Source organism: Ochotona curzoniae, unplaced genomic scaffold (genome assembly GCF_017591425.1).
Source record: "Ochotona curzoniae isolate NIBS_2020 unplaced genomic scaffold, NIBS_Ocur_1.0 contig_4148, whole genome shotgun sequence".
NCBI classification, from domain to species: domain Eukaryota; kingdom Metazoa; phylum Chordata; class Mammalia; order Lagomorpha; family Ochotonidae; genus Ochotona; species Ochotona curzoniae.
The window spans coordinates 1,565,003-1,583,521 of record NW_024466146.1 but is presented as its reverse complement, the minus strand read 5'-3'; the positions used below and the strand labels follow the sequence as shown (position 1 = coordinate 1,583,521).

Below are 18,519 nucleotides of genomic sequence, written 5' to 3'. Positions count from 1 at the left end.
CAGAATGCAGATCTGCTAAAAAACAAAACCCAAAAGCCAAAAAGTTTATTACGGGCAGTGAGGCATACAACTTACTTGGTGTGTGTAAGATCTATTTGTTATATGAAAGGCAGAGTTACAGAGAGGGAGAGTCAGAGGCACACCTTTCATCAGCTGGTTTACTCCCCAAATGTCCACCAGGGCCAGGGTTGAACCAGGCTGAAGTCTCCCACACAGATGCAGGGGCCTAAGTGCTTAGGTCACCTTCCACTGCTTTGCCCAAACCATTAACAGGAAGATGGATCAGAAGTGGAGTGTCCACATAGGATGCCAGCACCACACGAAGTGGCTTTACCAGCTGAGCCACAATGCCAGTCTCAGCACACAACTCATAAAGTTGCATGCTCTGGTAAACAATACTACTCTAATCGACCTTAAGGAAATCAGGTAGGGAGGAGAAGGGTTCCCCGACAGCATCATGTTTCAGTAATGTTATTACTAATTAATTATTTAACGACTGTGTCTAAGTAACTCTGAAGTTAGGTACCTGGCTTATGCTGTAATACTGACGATATAAACCTAAAACAAATTTATCACACAATGACCCAGTCAAGGAGGCAAAACCTGAAAACATGATGGCAAAAAACATACACATAATCTGGGAAACAATTTTTTATCCCGTAAAGCTTTTTACAGGAGAGGAAAAAGAATGGAATATAAAACTACAATAAAAAGACTGTAAGTTTAGAAAACAGCCTGTGATAAATGGTTAAGGAAGGGGCCAGCACTATAGTACAGTGAGTTAAGACGCTGGCTACGACACCAGCATCCCTAACCAGAGTGCAGTTTGAGTTCTGCTCGTTCTGATTCTGATCCAGCATTCTGGCAATGCACCTGGGAAGGCAGCAGATGGTGATCCAAGGCCCCTGGTCATCCTAGAACTTTATCTAGGCTGCTAGCTTCCACCTGGATGAGCCCATTGTCATTACGGTCATTTGGAGAGTAAATCAGAAGTTGCAAGATCTCTTCCTTTTCTTTTATCACTTTGCTTTTAAAACACACAAAGAAAGACATATTAATTTAAACATTAAAGAAATTAGGAACTGGGCCAGTGCAATAGCCTAGTGACTAAAGTGCTCACCTTGCATATGCTGGGATCCCATATAGGGACAAGTTCATATCCTGACTTCCCATCCAGCTCCCTGCTTGTGGTCTGAGAAAGCAGTAGAGGATGGCCCAAAGCCTTGGTACATGGCACCCACGTGGGAGACCCAGAAGAAACTCCTGGCTCCAGGCTTCGGATCAGCTCAGCTCTGGTCAACTGCTGCAGCCACTTGAGGAGTGAACCAGTGGATTGAAGATTTTCTGTCTCTCCTTGTCTCTGTAAATCTGACTTTACAAAAAAAATTTTTTTTTTTAATTAGGAACTGGCATTGTGATAGAGCATGTTAAGCTGCCACTTGCAAATGTGGAATCCCCTGTCAACACGCTGGTTGGAGTGTCACAAGCCAGTGATGGCCCAGGCTAAAGCCAAGAGCCAGGAGCTTTATCCTCGTCTTCCATGTCAGTGGCAGGAGCCCTAACACTTGGGTCATCCTCTGCTTCTTTTCCAGGGGCATCACCAGGGAGCTGGATCGGAGGTTAAGCAGACAACATTTTTGAATAGTCACCATTCTAGTTCCCGTGAAGAGTTTTTTACATCAATATCTAACGATCTTCACAACAAATCTGTAATGTGGTTATTATCCTTAACCTACATTACAGGAAATAAAAGCTGACAAAGGTCAAGTAACATGCAAGGGCTCATGTCAACACTAAAACACTACCAAGAGATAGTGATATAATACAGTGACTCGAGACACAGCAGGTTAAGCCACAAGCTTCAGCTGCCAGTGTCCCATATCTGCGTGTGTGATCAAGTCCCAGCTCTGCTTCTGCTCTAGCCCCCTGCTAGAAGCTGCAGGTAATGGCTCAAGTACTTGGTTTCCCAACACTCATGTGTGTGGCTCGGATGGACTTCTCTTCTCCTGGCTATGGCATAGTTCAGGTCTGACTACTGTAGGAATTCAGGGAGTGAACAAAGAAATGGAAGATCTGGCCATGACTCTTCCCTTACAAATAAATAATCCTTTAATCTACAAATGAACAAAATTCAAAGTCTCTTCTGGGCAAGCACTATATAAATACAATTAATAATGTTATTTCTCAAGAAGCCATATTCAAACTATAATAAACAGCTTTAAGTACACAGATGAAAGGAAACGGAAGAAAAACACAATCTAAAACGGGGACACAGAGAAGAAAACCAATTTAATTGTATTGTGTGTAGGTTGCCACAGTATTTTACAGAAGGCACATAAGGAAAACACACATCAGAGGCTAGAGTAGAAGTTAGGCAAGGCTGGGAAGCAGCAGATGGCAGCGCAAGGAGCTGGATCACTACCCTGCACATGGGAATCCTGGATTAAGTTCTTGGCTCCCGGCTCGAGTCTGGCACAGGCCCAGGCATTATGAACATGTGGGGAGTACAGTGCAGTCTCTCTCCACCTCTCAATTAAAATAAATATAATAAATAAAATCATACATGCAGTGTGATCTCAGTTTATATGAGGGGTCTTCAAAAAGTTCATGGGAAAATGGGATTAAAAGGCAAGCTTACGAAGCCTGCACAATGGCACAGAGGGTTATCTGCAATGCTGACCTCCCCATATGAGTGCTGGTTTAGACCTGAGTGCTCCACTTTTGGTTCAGCTCTCTGCTACTGTGCCTGGGAAAGCAGCAAAACAAGATCAGTGTACTTGCATCCCTGCCACCCATGTGGGAAACCTAGATGGAATTTCAGGCTTCTGGCTTCAGCCTGCCCAGTCCCAGCCATTACAGCTGCTTGGAGGGTGAGCCAATGGAAAAATTTCTCTCTCTCATTTCTGCTCTTAAATTCTGCCTTTCCAATAAGTACTTTTAAAAGTTTATTTTGGTGCAAAAAGTGTTTTTGGAATCTATGCATTCTTTTACAACATGCACTTTCAATTAACTCATTAAAGATCCCTGTTTACAGTAAAATTATGGGTGGCTTATTTTAGACAGACTTCCTATGTTCTCTATGACAACAATATATTTTTAAAAATTTGGTTATTTTAAAGGGCATATATGGATAGAGTAAATGCTTCGGACAGATGCAAAGATTTTTTAAGACCTAAAATCAAGAGAAAAGACAAAGGACTGAGATTGGCAGAATTTGTTGGTGGGGAAGCAGGAAACAAGGAATTCACACATAAGGAGGAGGGAAGGACATTTACAGGAAACAAATGGTTTGTGGAAGACTGGCAATACCAGATGAGGATGAGGAGTTTGGGGGTGGCATTGTGGAGGAACGGCTGAAGCCACTGCCTGAAACACCGACAGCAGCATGCCATATGAGTACTGGTTAAGAGTCCTACCTGCTCCACTTCTTACCAAGTTCCATATTAATAGCCTGGGAAAGCAGCAAAGGATGGCCCCTATGTTTGGTTCCCTGTATCCATGTGGAAGGCCTGGCTTGTAGCATCAGTCCAGCTTAATCTTGGCATTACAGCCTTTTAGAGAATGAACAAGCAGATCAGAAATCTTTCTTCATATCTCCCTTCTTTCTTTTTTGTTACCTTGCCTTTCAAATAAATTAGCAGTTCTTTAAAAAAAACAAAAACAAAAAGGATAATGGTTTGGGATAGTCTTGTGGGGCCAGAGAATGTGAAGTAGTATACTGGGCTCACGAAGGATCTTTAGGGACAAAATGAGAAGGCATCATCAGCAATGTTTTCCTCCAACCCAGCAAATGATTTGTGGAACTTCTTAGAAATGTCAGGCACCCATCTCAGTGACTCAGTGCTTCGAAGCAAAGGCTCAATAAGCTGCATTTTTAACCAGAAGCAGAGATTATAGGTGAGCTTAAATCATGCTTCACAAAATTTAGGCCCAGAGTGTGGCCTAAAAACAAAATTAAAACCAACCAATAGAAAACTCTGGGTTCTCTACAGTCCAGTTATTGCAATGAATACAACGAGTCTCCATGTTACTATTTTTGCTTTCTTGCGTATATATATATCTTTGTGTACATTTGCGTTGAAATTTCACAATAAAAATTAGCTTAAAAGCTAAGAAAAGAGGAGCAAACACAGGACACATTAATAATTTTAAAAATACATTATTACATAAATTGTGGATCATGTACTAAACTACTGATCACCTTACCTTTAGCAGAAGAGTAAAATTACTCTGTAGAGAAGTAGTCACCCCATTTTCATACAATTTTTTCCTCATGTGGATTTCGCTCACACTCTCACCACTTGACTGATACCTCAATAATGACTTCAGCATGGTTTCAAAAGAGTCCGCTGAAATACAGATTAAACATTTGTAAATGAAAATAATCACTTTCTAACTTTTTACAGCAAGAGGACAAAAACATCAGTGAGGAAAGGCTTACTGGCTGACAGCATATTTTTCTCCTACAACTCCCTGGTCTTTTCTAAATAGGAATCCCCAGCTATAGGCAACTGCCTAGTTTGCCTTATACCTAGGCAAGTGTTAAACTGCTGGGAGAAAAGCAACCAATCACTGGCAGGCATTCTGGGCCTGGTTAATGATAACCTTAGGTTAACTATACTAATGTGCCAGCATAGTTGCCTATTCTTTATTTACTTATTTTTAAGATATGTGGGTAGTAATCCATAGCCATTTTAAGGTGTATAGAATCCGGCTGTATATAAACTAAAATCAAAATGTCAATGAAGAAGTCACAGGATGTGGTTAAGAACTTGCATTCTTTTTAACATATTGGTTACTCAATACTATGTCCACTAATTCCATAACGTTATAAATTGTTGCTGATGTTATGTTGGGGCTTTTAATTGATCGGGATGATACTCTGCTGGCTCTACCTTCAGACCAGAGATGGTTTCCTCAAGAAGCCGTTGAACCTATCTGGGCAATAAGATACTGGATTCTATGCTTGGTATATGCTTGCAATGAAAGAATCTCAACTGAACTTGAACTGTGGCAATGCAGCAAGGTGGAGGAATCCACCATGGGGGGAGGGTTTGGGGAGGGATGAGGGGAATCCCAGTACCTATAAAACTGTGTCACATAATGCAATGTAATTAATAATAATAATAATAAAAGATATGTGGGGAAGGTGGACACTGGGCCTGGACTTATCACCCTGGCCCGGTAGGCCATTTCAGGCTGGGCCATAGCACTCACTAGCACATGTGAGATCTGGGGCTTGGGGCAGGCCTGGTAAGGGAATTCAGGAAACTCAACTGCTGGCCTGTAACTCCCACTGGTAAGCACAAGGGTTAGGGCTGGGGACAGGGCAGACCAGGCAGGGCTGCAGCACCCATTAGCCTACATGTAAGCTGGGTCTGGGGCCATGCAGGGCTGGACCAGTCCACAGCACACACTGGCAGAAGTAACAGCCACAATGAGCTGCAGGCCAGGATATGTTGGACCACAACACTTGCCACCTCACATGAGGACTGGAGCTAGGCTGATGCATCCATCAGAGAGAGCTAGGACTGGGGGTAGGCTAGGCTGAGCCAGGCTGTAGCACTTGCTGGCAAACGTTGAGACTGGAGGTGGAAAATCTCAGATTGAGCATCAGCAACCAATGGCATACGCAGGTCTCAAAGCAGCAGAGTGGGGGCCCTGCGGCCATATAGGAGACCCAGCAGAGGCTCTTGGCTCCTGGCTGTGGACTGGCCCTGCTCCACTATCACAGCCATTTGCGGAGTGATCCCGTGGATGAAGGATCTCCCTCTGTATATCCCCTATCCATGTAATTCTGCCTTTCAAACAAAAAATGTTTATAAAGAAAAAAAAAGGTCCATTCCACTAATTTTAAAGCCATTAAAATGGATAAGTTCATGTGTTGTCAGACAGTACAGCTAAAGTTAGTTAAGTTCAACATTTCCTCCTCTTTTTTGTCAAAATATTTATTTATTTTTATTGGAAAGGCAGATGTACATAGAGGAGAGACAGTGAGAAAGATCTTCCATCTATGGTTCACTCCCCTAAATGCCCATGACAGCCAGAACTTAGCAAATCTGAAGCCAGAAGACTCCTGTGGGTCTCCCACACAAGTGCAGGGTCCCAAGGCTTTTGGGCTGTCCGCCACTGCTTTCCCAGACAACAAATAGGGAGCTGAATGGGAAGTGGAACAGCTGGAACACAAACCAGTGCTGATGTAAGATGCTGGCACTGGCAGGCAGAGGATTAACCAACTGAGCCATCACACTGGCCTCTCTGTCATTTTCTGAAAATGCTTCTTTTATGGCTTTATTGTTCTCTTTCATTTTCTTTCACACACTCTCTCTCTCACACACACCACTATAAACAATTCTAAAACAGGAAAATGCAAAGAAGAAAAATTTATTCTAAATCTCACAAACACAGAAGTACATTTTAACATTATAGAAATTATTTACATACTTAATTCATAAAAAGAGACACACGGGAAAGAAATCTGTCCTATTTCACAAAGAACTACTTGTTTCAGAGCACTCTGTTCTGCCTTTGTACAATCATTTAAATAATGTTTACACTCTTCGCTCACTGTCCACCTCTAGCCTAGAAATGTCAAAGCAGCAAAGCCCACCTCTGGTTTACTGTTTTCCTTAACAACGCCATCTTTTCTAATTGGGCAAAGTTGGGTGATCATGATTAGCACCATTTTGGCCCACCAGTTCCTTTGCTATTCACTTGTGACCCTGTGCAGTGACTTGTACTACCCTGTCCAGACCACAGCTTTCTTTTGCAAAATCAAGATACATAATATCTACAGTTGCTATGAGGAGTAAGCAAGTTAATATTTGCATAGGGCTTAGAATAGTGCTAACATAAAATGACTGCAATTTTATATTGCTACAAGTAATTTTAATATATTTTACGTATTTCACACATTAAAAAATCGGATCATTGAGGCCTAAAAGTATTTTATTCAGCAATTGATACATATTTAAGTTGTTTAACTTTTCTCACTTATGTGATTATCAACTTACAGATAAATTCCTTAAGATGTTGTTACTAAGTGAAAGGTCATTATCAAAATTGTCTATGTAAATTTTGTTTGACATTTATACTCCATGTTTCCATAATCTCTCATCATCAATCAATTTTGCAATATTTTTCATCTCTTCTAGTTACACATAAAAATCTCATTTCTATTTGTATCCAACTGATTATTAATGAGACACCAATCTTTTCATTTGCTTACTGGCAATCTGTATTTCTTACTTACACTGTTTCTCCATTATTTTCTATAAGGATATTATTTTCCTTATTACTTTCTGAAGTTGCTATACCTATACTTACATGTACAGGGAGCAAATAGCTTCCCTTTTCTCGTCTTTCATGGTTTCTTTATTTACAGCAGTATAGCAATCAAGTGTATTTCTAAAGTTCCTTTTTTTATTTGAAAGGCAGAATTACAGAGAGATTTTCATTTCCCTGGTTACTCCCCAAGTGGCCACAACGACCACAGCTGAGCTGATCCAAAGCAAGAAGCAGGAGCTTCTTCCAGATCTGCCAAGTGGCTGCAAGGTTCCAAGGCTTTGGGCCATTCCCCTCTGCTTTCCCGGGCACATCAGCAGGAAGCTAGACAAGAAGTGCAACAGCCTGGGCACGAATTAATGTCCGTGTAGGATGCTGCTGCCACAGTGGGGGCTTAGCTGCTACACCATGTCACAGCCCCATCACAATTATTACAGATTCTGTTAGTAACAGGTGGCCAACACTTCTACTACCCTATACCAAGCTGTTTTTAAATTATACTAAAATTCCTATTTTTCCATAGATAGATTTTGCCATCTTGGGTTATACAGCTTCTAAACCTTGGGTCACTGAAGGAAAGGTTTATCTACATGACCTCTAGACAAAATAATTACAATAATAACAACTGAATGGGTTTTAATTATTTCTTCTTTTAATCATTTGCAATTTATTTTTTTTTAAAGATTTATTTTATTTTTATTGGAAAGGCGGCTGGCTATACAGAGAGGAGAGACAGAGAGGAAGATCTTCCATCCAATGATTCACTCCCCAAGTGAGCACAATGGTTGATGCTATGCCGATCCGAAGCCAGGAGCCTCTTCCGGGTCTCCCACACAGGTGCAGGTTCCCAAAGCTTTGGGCCATCCTCAGGTGCTTTCCTGGGTTCACAGGCAGGGAGCTGGATGGGAAGCGGGGCTTCCGGGATTAGAACCGGCGCCCATATGGGATCCCGGGCGTGCAAGGCGAGGCTTAACCACTTGCGCCATCGCGCCGGGCCCTATTTTTATATAAAGAATAAGGCATGGGGCCTGGCGCTGTGGCCTAGCAGCTAAAGTCCTTGCCTTGAAAGCACCGGGATCCCATATGGGCACCGGTTCTAATCCCGGCCGCTCCACTTCCCATCCAGCTCTCTGCTTGTGTCCCGGGAAAGCAGTCCCAAAGCCTTGGGACCCTGCACCCATGGGGGAGACCTGGAAAGAAGTTCCTGGCTCCTGGCTTTGGATCGGCATAGCATCGGCTGTTGCACTCACTTGGGGAGTGAATCATCGGATGAAAGATCTTCTTCTCTGTCTCTCCTCCTCTCCGTATATCTGACTTTCCAATAAATAAATAAATATTAAAAAAAAAAAAGAATAAGGGAGGTATTGAGATTTATTTTTCCAAAAATCTCACTATTTTTCCAAAAATATTAATTGCACCTTTATTCTTTGCCACAAAACACTATCTTTTATACATATCCTTGATTTGTCAGCTAAACAATCTATTCCATTTCATCAATCTCTCTAGTCCTATCATAGTATAAGACTTAAAATTAATCCAGCTGTATCAAATATATAATGTCTGAACTGTTATTACAAACATATCCCAAACAGGGTTGGTTTTATGGTATAGTGCCCATTTGGGTGCCAATTAAAGTTGCTGGTACAACACTTCTGATTCAGCTCCCTGGTAATGCAACTGAATAAGCAAGTGGAAGATGGCCCCTGCATTCCCATGTGGGAGAGCCAGAAGAATCTCGTGGCTCCAGGCTTCAGACTGCCTCAACTCTGGCCACTGCAACCATTTGCAAAATGAACTAACAGCCAGAAGATCTCTTTCTCTCCCTCTCTGAAACTCTGCATTTCAAATAAATAATAAATATTTTTAAAAGTATTTGCCTCAGTAGTATCTCTTCTAGATTTTTCTTTAAGTTTACATATATTTATTTACTTCTTCAACCATACTGGGGAAAGTATGTTTTCAGGTTCCCAAAAGAGCCCTGCGGGAAATTACATTGGGATTTTTTTGTGTATACCTATATATTAAACATATAATTATTTTATAATGTCTTAATTGAGGTAATAAATAAAAAATACACTAGCACATCCCTAGCAGTAACATACTGAACAACAACAACAAAAAAGAACATGTACTGAACAATGTACGATTCTTTATTTATTTTATTTTTCAGAAATAGGGGTCAGAACAGTAAGAAGATGAGACTTACATGTCTTGTTGGGGTTTATGTGCTGCTTTAGCACATCCACGGTGCCCAAACTGACCACAAGCCGACTGCCAAACCAGAAAGAAACCACAGGCCCAAACCTCTCATGCAAATTAACCAGGAACTCATGCAAACTTCCACTGTTCACAATATCTGGGAGGTTACCATCTCTGGTAAAAGATACACATTTGACAAATCATTAACACAAATTAGAAAAACTGGAAAATCAATGGCTTACTTTGAATTAACAGTCTTAATGATGAACACAATGGTTGAGAAACTCGACTTATGGCAAAATCCAAAGTTCAACTACATATGCCTTCTCACTATGTTGTGGGGTCATATTTACAAATGATCTGTCTGATATCTTTGTTTATTTAATTTCAATTCTGAAAAACAGTGACAGACCGAGATGGGGATCTTCTGTACTTCTTTGCTCCCCAAATGCCCATAATATCATTTGGCCTTGGCTGAGCCAGCTCAAGCCCAGGGGTCAGAACTCAATCCAGGTCTCCCATGTTGCAGCAGGGACACAATCACTTGAGCCAGCATCCCTGCTTTCCCAGGGTACAAGTTAACAGGAATAAAGACTCCAAAGTGGAGCTAGGTGTCAAACTTACATATTCAGTCATGGGATACAAGTATCCCAAATGATGGCTTAATCACTGTGTCATATGCCCAACCTGGGTTTGTCTGACATTTTGAGAAATCACAACACTACACAAAGCTACACAAACTACATTTGACTCAGATACAGAAACTACCCAACTTATTCTGAGATAGCAATAAACATAATTACAGGCCAAGGAAAATCCCCAATCAGCTACAGCTATTTTTGTCTTCTTTTCTTTCATCTTAATTTTGTTTTTAACAGTCTCCAAGGGAAGCAAAAAATGAAAACAAGCAAGGGTTGGACTTATAAATCCCTCCCTTCTCTGTTCTTAAAACGTTTAGGAAAGGGCCATCATTGTAGTACAGTGGTTAACACACATCTTGAACTCTGGCATCCAATGTGAACACAAGTTCGAGTCCTGCCTTTTCCACCTTTGATCTAGCTCTCTGCTAGTGCACCTGGGAAGGCAGTAAAAGACAGCTGAACCACCTGAGCCACCAGCACCCCCATGGATATCCAAATGGAGTTCCAGGATCCTAGTTTCAGCCTAGACATTCCCAGCTGCTACAGCCTTTTAGGCAGTGATCCAGTAGATGGAATATTTCCCCCTCTCTGTCTCTTTATAATTCTGTCTTTCAAATAAACAAAGAGATCTTATAAAAAAATTAAGAAAAGTTAGGTAGTATGCCAGAAATAAACTGAGAATAAACAAAGGAACTAAATAAGATAGATAATCTAAATATATGGTGTTGTTCTTCAAAACAAAAACTTTTGTTTCAGTTAAGTCATTATATCTTAAAATATGTATTTATTAGAAAAGAAAAGTGCTAGAGAGCAAGCAAGAGAAAATAAGAGAGACAGCTTTCAAATGCTGGTTCTCTACCCAAATGGCCTCAACAGCCATAGCTGGGCAAGGTCAAAGCCAGAACCAGGCACTCCATCCAAGGGATGGCAGGGGCTCCAAGAACCTGAGTTATCATCTGCTTCCTTCCCAGGAGTAGTAACAGGACACTGGATCAAAGGGGAGCAACCAGGACATGAACCAGCACTCTCGTATGGGATACCAATGTAGCCAACTTGTACACTACAATGTTGGTCCCTACTAGTTTTGATAGCAAAAATGTCTGTACTTGATTAGAAAAACTGTAAACAATGACTCACTTTTCTGCAGTTGGAGTAAGCCCTGGAATTCCTGCAGCTTGTCTGGAAGCCTTAAGGAAAAATATAAAAGTAGTTTAGCATAATGAAACATCATATGTCCTTTAAATCAGAAGTGTGTTTTGGGGCCCGGCGGTATGGCCTGGTGGCTAAAGTCCCCTCCCATATGGGGATCCCATATGGGCGCCGGTTCTAATCTCAGAGGCTCCACTTCCCATCCAGCTCCCTGCATGTGGCTTGGGAAAACAGCTGAGGATGGCCCAAAACCTTGCAACCCTGCACCCGCATGGGAGGCCCAGAAAAGGCTCCTGGCTTCGGATTGGCTCAGCTCCAACCACTGCGCTCACTTGGGGAGTGAGTCTATGGACGGAGGATCTTCCTCTCTATCTCTCCTCCTCTCTGTGTATCTGACTTTGTAATAATAATAAAAAAAATCTTTAAAAAAATAAATACATAAAATAAAATTTAAAAAATCAGAAGTGCTTTTAAGTTTTATTTGAGACACAGAGAACATTCTCAATTGTTGGCTCACTCCACAAACATTCGTAAACGCTGAGATCGGGCTAGAGAGAAATCAGGAGCCAGGAGCACAACCCAAGACTTCCATGTGGGTGCTGAAAACCCATTACCTGAGTAATGATCACCTCCAAGAGACGCTTTAGCAAGGAGTTGCAAGCAGGAAGGGAACCTGAGTATACCAGTATAGGCTGCAGCTCTGCAAACACCCAGCAGAGTAGATGTGTTGTACCAGGGCAATTTCACATTTTAAACAATAGATTACAACAGATTTCCAATTTAATTGACTTTAAGGGATTATTTCTATATTAAAATATTTTTAAACATGAGTCCTTTACATGGAAAAAATCTGTCGTAATATTCTTCTATGTCAATTACACTAAGGTGTTTGAATTTAATATTCATTCTACAACTAGTACATAACAAGCATATCTTTCTTTGCTCTGATTCTATATTTGTACCTCAACTTGCTCAGATTGCAAAAAAAATTCAGTGTCAAAGCTTATAATAGCTTCATTCCTCCTCCCTCCCCCAAATTACACTCTTTTCAATTTGCTAACACACTATTTCTATGTTCCCAAAAATTCACATCAAGATTTAATCCTTTATTGATGGGAATAATAGGTGGAACTTTTGCGTGATTACGTCAGTAGGGAACAGTCCATCCGAATTGGGTATTATAAGTGGCAGAAAGGAACTTGTTTGCTCCTTCCACCATGCAAGAAGATGCCATCCGTGAGCCAGGAAGTGTGCCCTCTTCAGACACTCAGTGCCTAGCTCGCAGAATGGGAAGAAACAAATTTATATTTAAAAGCAACTCCACTTGTTATTTTTGTTATAGTAGCCCAAACCAACTGAGACAATTATGTTCATCTTTTGCTTTGGAAAAGTATCTGTTACCAGCACTGAATGCTCATTAAGATATCTGGATTTATAGCAAACTGCTAAAATGTAACATCTAAGGAATAAACTGCGACAATGTTAAGGAATTTTAATTTCTATTACCTTATATTTGCTGGGGTCTTAAGTTGTTGTTGCTTACTTTTTAAATTTTACAGCAATCATAAAACCTAAAATGCTCAATTTCAGAACTGGTAGTAAATTTTATTAATGATTTTGACTATTACTAATCAGAGTTTTATCTTTGATATTCTGTCCTTTCTCTATTTAACATTAATTTATATATAAGTGAAATTTTACTTATTTAGACATTTCATCAGAATTACTTAATAATTTTCCCACTAAATTCATGTAATACATCTGGGCTACTTGCTTTTTTATTAAAAGCAGTGCTAGGAAAATCTTAGTGCAATCTTACTTTGTTCCTCTTGTTTTCTACCTTTGGAGTATGTATCCCTAAAAGAATATGGATCAATTATATTAACTGAAGAGTTGTATATTTTATACTAAATATTACAAATTCATACCTAGGCAAAAGTTTGCAATCTGTCTTTAACTTATCACAATGAAAATTACAATGCATAATTTTATCTTATACATAGTTATGTTATCCATTACAAATACTGGGAAATAGCTCCCTGCCTGTGGCCCGGGAAAGCAGTCGAGGACAGCCCAAAGCTTTGGGACCCTGCACCCGTGTGAGAGACCCAGAAGAGGCTCCTGGCATCGGCCGTTGCGCTCACTTAGGGAGTGAATCATCGGACGGAAGATCTTCCTCTCTGTCTCTCCTCTCTGTATAGCCGCCTTTCCAATAAAAAAATAATAAAAATAAATCTTAAAAAAAAACACTGGGAAAAGTATGGAGTACCCCGCATTTCAAAAACAGAGTCAATGGTATAAAAATCTCTTTTATTTTCTAGGCAAAAAGTATTACATTTTAAGCGGATTTATTTATTTATTTTAAGATTTATTTATGTTTATTACAAAGTCAGATATACAGAGAGGAGGAGAGACAGAGAGGAAGATCTTCCCTCCGATGATGCACTCCCCAAGTGAGAGCAATGGCAGGTACTTCGCCAATCCAAAGCCGGGAACCAGGAACCTCTTCCGGGTCTCCCACATGGGTGCAGGGTCCCAAAGCATTGGGCCGTCCTCGACTGTTTTCCCAGGCCACAAGCAGGGAGCTGAATGGGAAGTGGAGCTGCCAGGATTAGAACTGGTGCCCATATGGGATCCTGGCGCGTTCAAGGTGAGGACTTTAGCTGCTAGGCCACGGCACCGGGCCCCTATTTTTGTAAAGATTTATTTATTTTTATTGGAAAGTCAGATTTACAGAGAAAGATCTATCTGCTGGTTCATTCCCCAAATGGCCACAATGGCCAGAGCTGAGGTGATCCAAAGCCAGGAGCCAGGAGCTTCTTCCAGGTCTCTCACATGGGTGCAGGGTCCCAAGACTTTGAGCCATCCTCAACTGCTTTCCCAGGCCACAAGCAGGGAGCTGGATGGGAAGCAGGCCACCAGGACTAAAAGCAGCGAACATATGGGATCCCAGAGCATACATAGGTGAGGACCCCAGCCACTAAGCCATCACACCAGGCCTATTGCTTTATTTTTTTAAGATTTATTTATTTTCATTTGAAAGGCAGATTTACGGCTAGAGAGATCTTCTACCCGCTGGTTCACTCCTCAAATGGCCCCAACAGCCAGAGCTGAGCTGAACTGAAGTTAGGAGCCAGGAACTTCTTCCAGGTTTCTGATGGGCCCAGGAGCCGAAGGCTTTGGACCATCCTCCACTGCTTTCTTAGGCCACAGCAGGGAGTAAAATTGCAAGTGGAGCAGTGGGAGTAGAACCAGCGCCCACATGGGATGCTGGTGCTGGAGGGCGGAAGATTAGACGAGGCTAAAATTATTACTGGCTGAACAATTCTCATGATTTCTTTTCAGATACGGTAAACTGGTGAGTCATCTATTTTCTTTTCCTCCTGAATCTAAGCAAAATGCAAGTAAAGAACTATGCAAAGAGAACGGGAGAGGGAGTAAGAAACACTAGTGGGGAACAACTTTACCACGTTCAAGAGTGACACTGTTAGAGGAGTGGTTCACTGACAGGCTGATGGACTCAAGGCTTAGGACATCTTATGCTGCTTTCCCCGGGCTGCTTCACTTCCCATCCAGTTTGCTCCCAATGTGCCTGGGAAAGCAGAAGATACCCCAAGCATTTGGGCTCCTGCACTCACGTGGCTGACCCAAAAGAAACTACTGGCTTCAACTTGGCCCAACCCTGGCCATTTGTGGCCATTTGGGGAGTAAACTAGTGAACGGAAGATCTCTCCCTCTTGTTTTGTAATTCTGCCTTCCAAGTAAATGAGTAAAAAATAAAAAAGAGAGGGCCCGGCAGCATGGCCTAGTGGCTAAAGTCCTTGCCTTGAACGCACCAGGATCCCATATGGACGCTGGCTCTAATCCCAGCAGCTCTACTTCCCATTTAGCTCCCTGCTTATGGCCTGGGAAAGCAGTAGAGGACAGCCCAAAGCTTTGGGACCCTGCACCCGTGTGAGAGACCTGGAAGAGGTTCCTGGATCCTGGCTTCGGATCAGCACAGCACCGGCCGTTGCACTCACTTGGGGAGTAAATCATCAGACAGAAGATCTTCCTCTCTATCTCTTCCTCTCTCTGTATATCTGATTTTGTAATAAAATAAATATATATTTTTAAAAAAGAGAGAAAAAAATAATGGCTCCAATAATTTTATTTCTTACAAGCCAATTTTTTCCTCAGAACTTGGCAGCCCTGACCAGCACATTAACACAACATTGGTCCTTTCTCCCACCTTAAACAATTCACCTTCTCTTATTTCACTCCCTAGTTGGAGCCCCCTTTGAAGAGTTATCTACACTTGATAATTCTACTCCAAACCCACCTTCTGTTTATCACAACATTCCACTGACAGCCACTCAACATTGCTACTCAACTCTCAGACCTATCTTCCATGACAAGTCCGCAGCATCTGACTTAGCCAATTCTTCTAAACAGGGTGGGCGTTTGGCATAGCACCTGAAACACCCTTGGGATGCCCACATCCCATAATGGAGTCCCACATGGGAGTTCTTACTCTGCTCCAAATTCCAGCTCTCTGTTTCTGTGCACCCCAAGAGGCAGCAGGTGACTCGAGTGGTTGGTTCCCTCTCCCCGTCTAAGGAAGATCTAGGTTGGTTAAAGACATCCCCAGCTTTAGTCTGGCAGAGCTCCAGCTGCTGCATGCATTTAGGGAGTGACTAGGCCTTCACATTCTCTTTCTCTTCCTTTCAAATAAAATAAGTACATTTTTAAACACAACTGTCTTCCTTCCATGGAGCTAGCTGCTCCTTCTTAGCTTCCTTCATTGGCTACTGTGCCTCACCTTTAAATATTGCAGAGTACAAGATTTGGATCTTGCATTTCTTCTGTCCAGTATTTGATTTTTCTAGAAGACTGCAGCATGCTTTAAATGCCATGCATACACTGAGAGAGCTCCTGATTACTATCTCCAGCTTAGACTTTCCTTTTGAACTTGATGTACATACCCAATTACCTTCCTAATATTCACTTGAATATCTGACATCTCAAATCTGGCAGGCCCCAAACCATCTTCTAATCTCTACTAATTATCCCCCAAATAACTCTACACAAAAGCACATAACTAAATCTCCAGTGTTCTTTGTAGTCAATGCTTTTATCTGTTGGGCAAAAAGAATTTTTTTTTGATGTTTTCCTTGATGTCTGTCTCATATTGCACACACGGCAATTGGGGAATCCCATTGGCTGTGTCTTCACACACACAAGAAAAAGTCTAGGCAGAGAGGAGCCTCCTATGAGCCGGTTTGCTCTCCAACTTGCTCCAACAGCTAGGGGCTGAGCCAGTTGGAAGCCAGGAGAAGGGAACCCTATCTCACAGGGCAGGCAGAGACCCACCAGCCTGATCCATCATCACTGCCTAGAATTTGAAGAGGTACCAGAACCCATTTGGGGCATAGGTATTCCAAATGGTCGCAACCACTACCTCAAACATCTTAGTCTATTAATACACCAGACCGGCTGTTCTTTACAAATCATAGAAAATTCAACTGTAATTCCCTTAACGTGTCATTCAGCCTCTCACAGGTCATTTAGACTGCGTCCTTCATCCCCAACCCGCTGGCTTTCGGGCCCACTGGTCTCTCCCTTGGTCTGTTTGCAGGCCCCCGGGGAAGCAAGTTTCCTTCTGATGGTTGGCATTTGCTGTGCCCTGCGCCTGCATCCTTCCTCTCCCAGACTGATCTGAACCGCGTGCACCTTCAGCCTCTAGAGGTCTCGGCTCCAACGAACCCTTACTTCTTGCTCAGCCTCCTTTAAAATGAACAAGCCCAGAATATCCAAAACTTTTCTCTCTCCACCTCCCCACCCTCGCAGCAGGCTGGTGCGGAGAAAGGCAGGAGACACTGGGACAGAAGCCCCCTAAGTGCCATGGCGCCTGACTGCAACACCCAGGAGTCACTAAGCAGACCACAGCAGGCGTGTCTCCTCCCCGACGTAGGAGCCAACGGAATACGGGTGTGGCCGAGGGCGACTTCTGGGCAAAAAGCCACCTCAAGTAACTTGGAAGGCGCCTTGCCATAGCCCAGTCCGCGCCTGAAGCCGGCCAGAAGACCGAACCCGCCCGCGGCAGCACCCGGCGCCGCGCCAGCCGTTCACGTGGCCCCGCCGGCGGCGGCCGTGTCCCCTCAGGCCCGCCCCCTCGGGGCCCGCGGCGAGCCCGGGGCGAAGGGCAGGCCGAGGCGGCAGGCGGCCGGAGCCCCCTGAGGGCCGCGCAGGCAGTTACCGGGTAGAGGTAGAGCACGGCTCCCACCAACGCCAGCAAGAAGGTGACGGCGAAGATGGCGAAATCCAACATTGTTTCTTCCGCCCGGGAGCCACGTCTGGGCTCCGGCGCTCGGGCAGCCGCGCCTCCGCCTGGCGCGACCCGAGGAAGGAGCGTGTGGGCGGAGGCCAGCCAAGGGGCCGCCGCGGGGCGTGACCGAGGGAGGGCCGCTGCTGCCCCGCGGGGAGAGCAATGGATCGCCGAGCAGCGGGGCCGGGGTGCGCTGCCTGAGGCGGCTGAGGCCCGGGAACGCGAACGTCCCGTCCGAGGAGGGTTGGGCACTGACGGGATTTCCGAAAGCGCCCCGGCCTCCTGAGGGCCGGAGTTGCTGTAAGAGATAGTGAGAGTTGTCTTGCTCCACGCGAACCGGCGCATCCGAGCCTGCACAAGGTGGCCGCGTGGACACCATTACCCCTCAAATCTAATTGACCCTCCAACTTGCACACTTTGCCTTAGTTTGGGGGCAAAGACCGCCGAGGACCCGCACTTGTGTAGTCTCCCATGACTCAGGAGTTTTGACAGGGCTGATGGAAAGCGGTCTGAGAAGCTATGTGTAGATTTTTCTAACGTTTGTAACACAAAATGTCAGGAACGGTCGGAGATTTCAGCAAGAGAAATCACTCCAGACTGCATTCTAGAACTTACGTGAGAAATGTTACATAAGCATGAACTGCGAAGGCCACATCTTTTGGCAGCTACAGCAAACGAAATGACACATCACCACTTAATATTTCATGTGGCAGAGATTAACACTTTGAAAATTACTTCTCTGTAGATCTTCCCAATAAAAATAAATCTTTTTCATAAATGACTTATTTAGGAGGCAGAGAATTGCCAAGTGAGAGACAGGAATGGCTTTGTCCTGCTGGTTGGCCCCCTAAACGCCCCCAACACTGAAACCCCCGGTAGGAGCTCCAGCTCCAACCAGCCAACATTGCACCTTTAGGGGCTCTGCCTGCCACGTCCAGT

General features: G+C 43.3%; 1 protein-coding gene across 3 annotated transcripts in view; it reads right to left on the bottom strand.

Moving 5' to 3' along the window:
- LOC121159416 (cytochrome P450 20A1) overlaps positions 1-17,638 on the bottom strand; it is a 67,881-nt gene extending 50,243 nt beyond the window's left edge. The window contains exons 1-4 of one of the 3 annotated variants that reach the window (XM_040984466.1): positions 17,512-17,638; positions 11,262-11,311; positions 9,491-9,657; positions 4,207-4,349 (exon numbers count right to left, since the gene is read on the bottom strand). In XM_040984466.1, the coding sequence (XP_040840400.1) occupies positions 4,207-4,349; positions 9,491-9,657; positions 11,262-11,311; positions 17,512-17,583 (432 nt within the window). In that variant the 5' untranslated portion in view covers positions 17,584-17,638. The remainder of the gene's footprint in view (positions 1-4,206; positions 4,350-9,490; positions 9,658-11,261; positions 11,312-17,511) is intronic. The other 2 variants (XM_040984467.1, XM_040984468.1) reach the window with 2 other exon arrangements.
- Between the last annotated feature and the right edge of the window lie 881 nt (positions 17,639-18,519).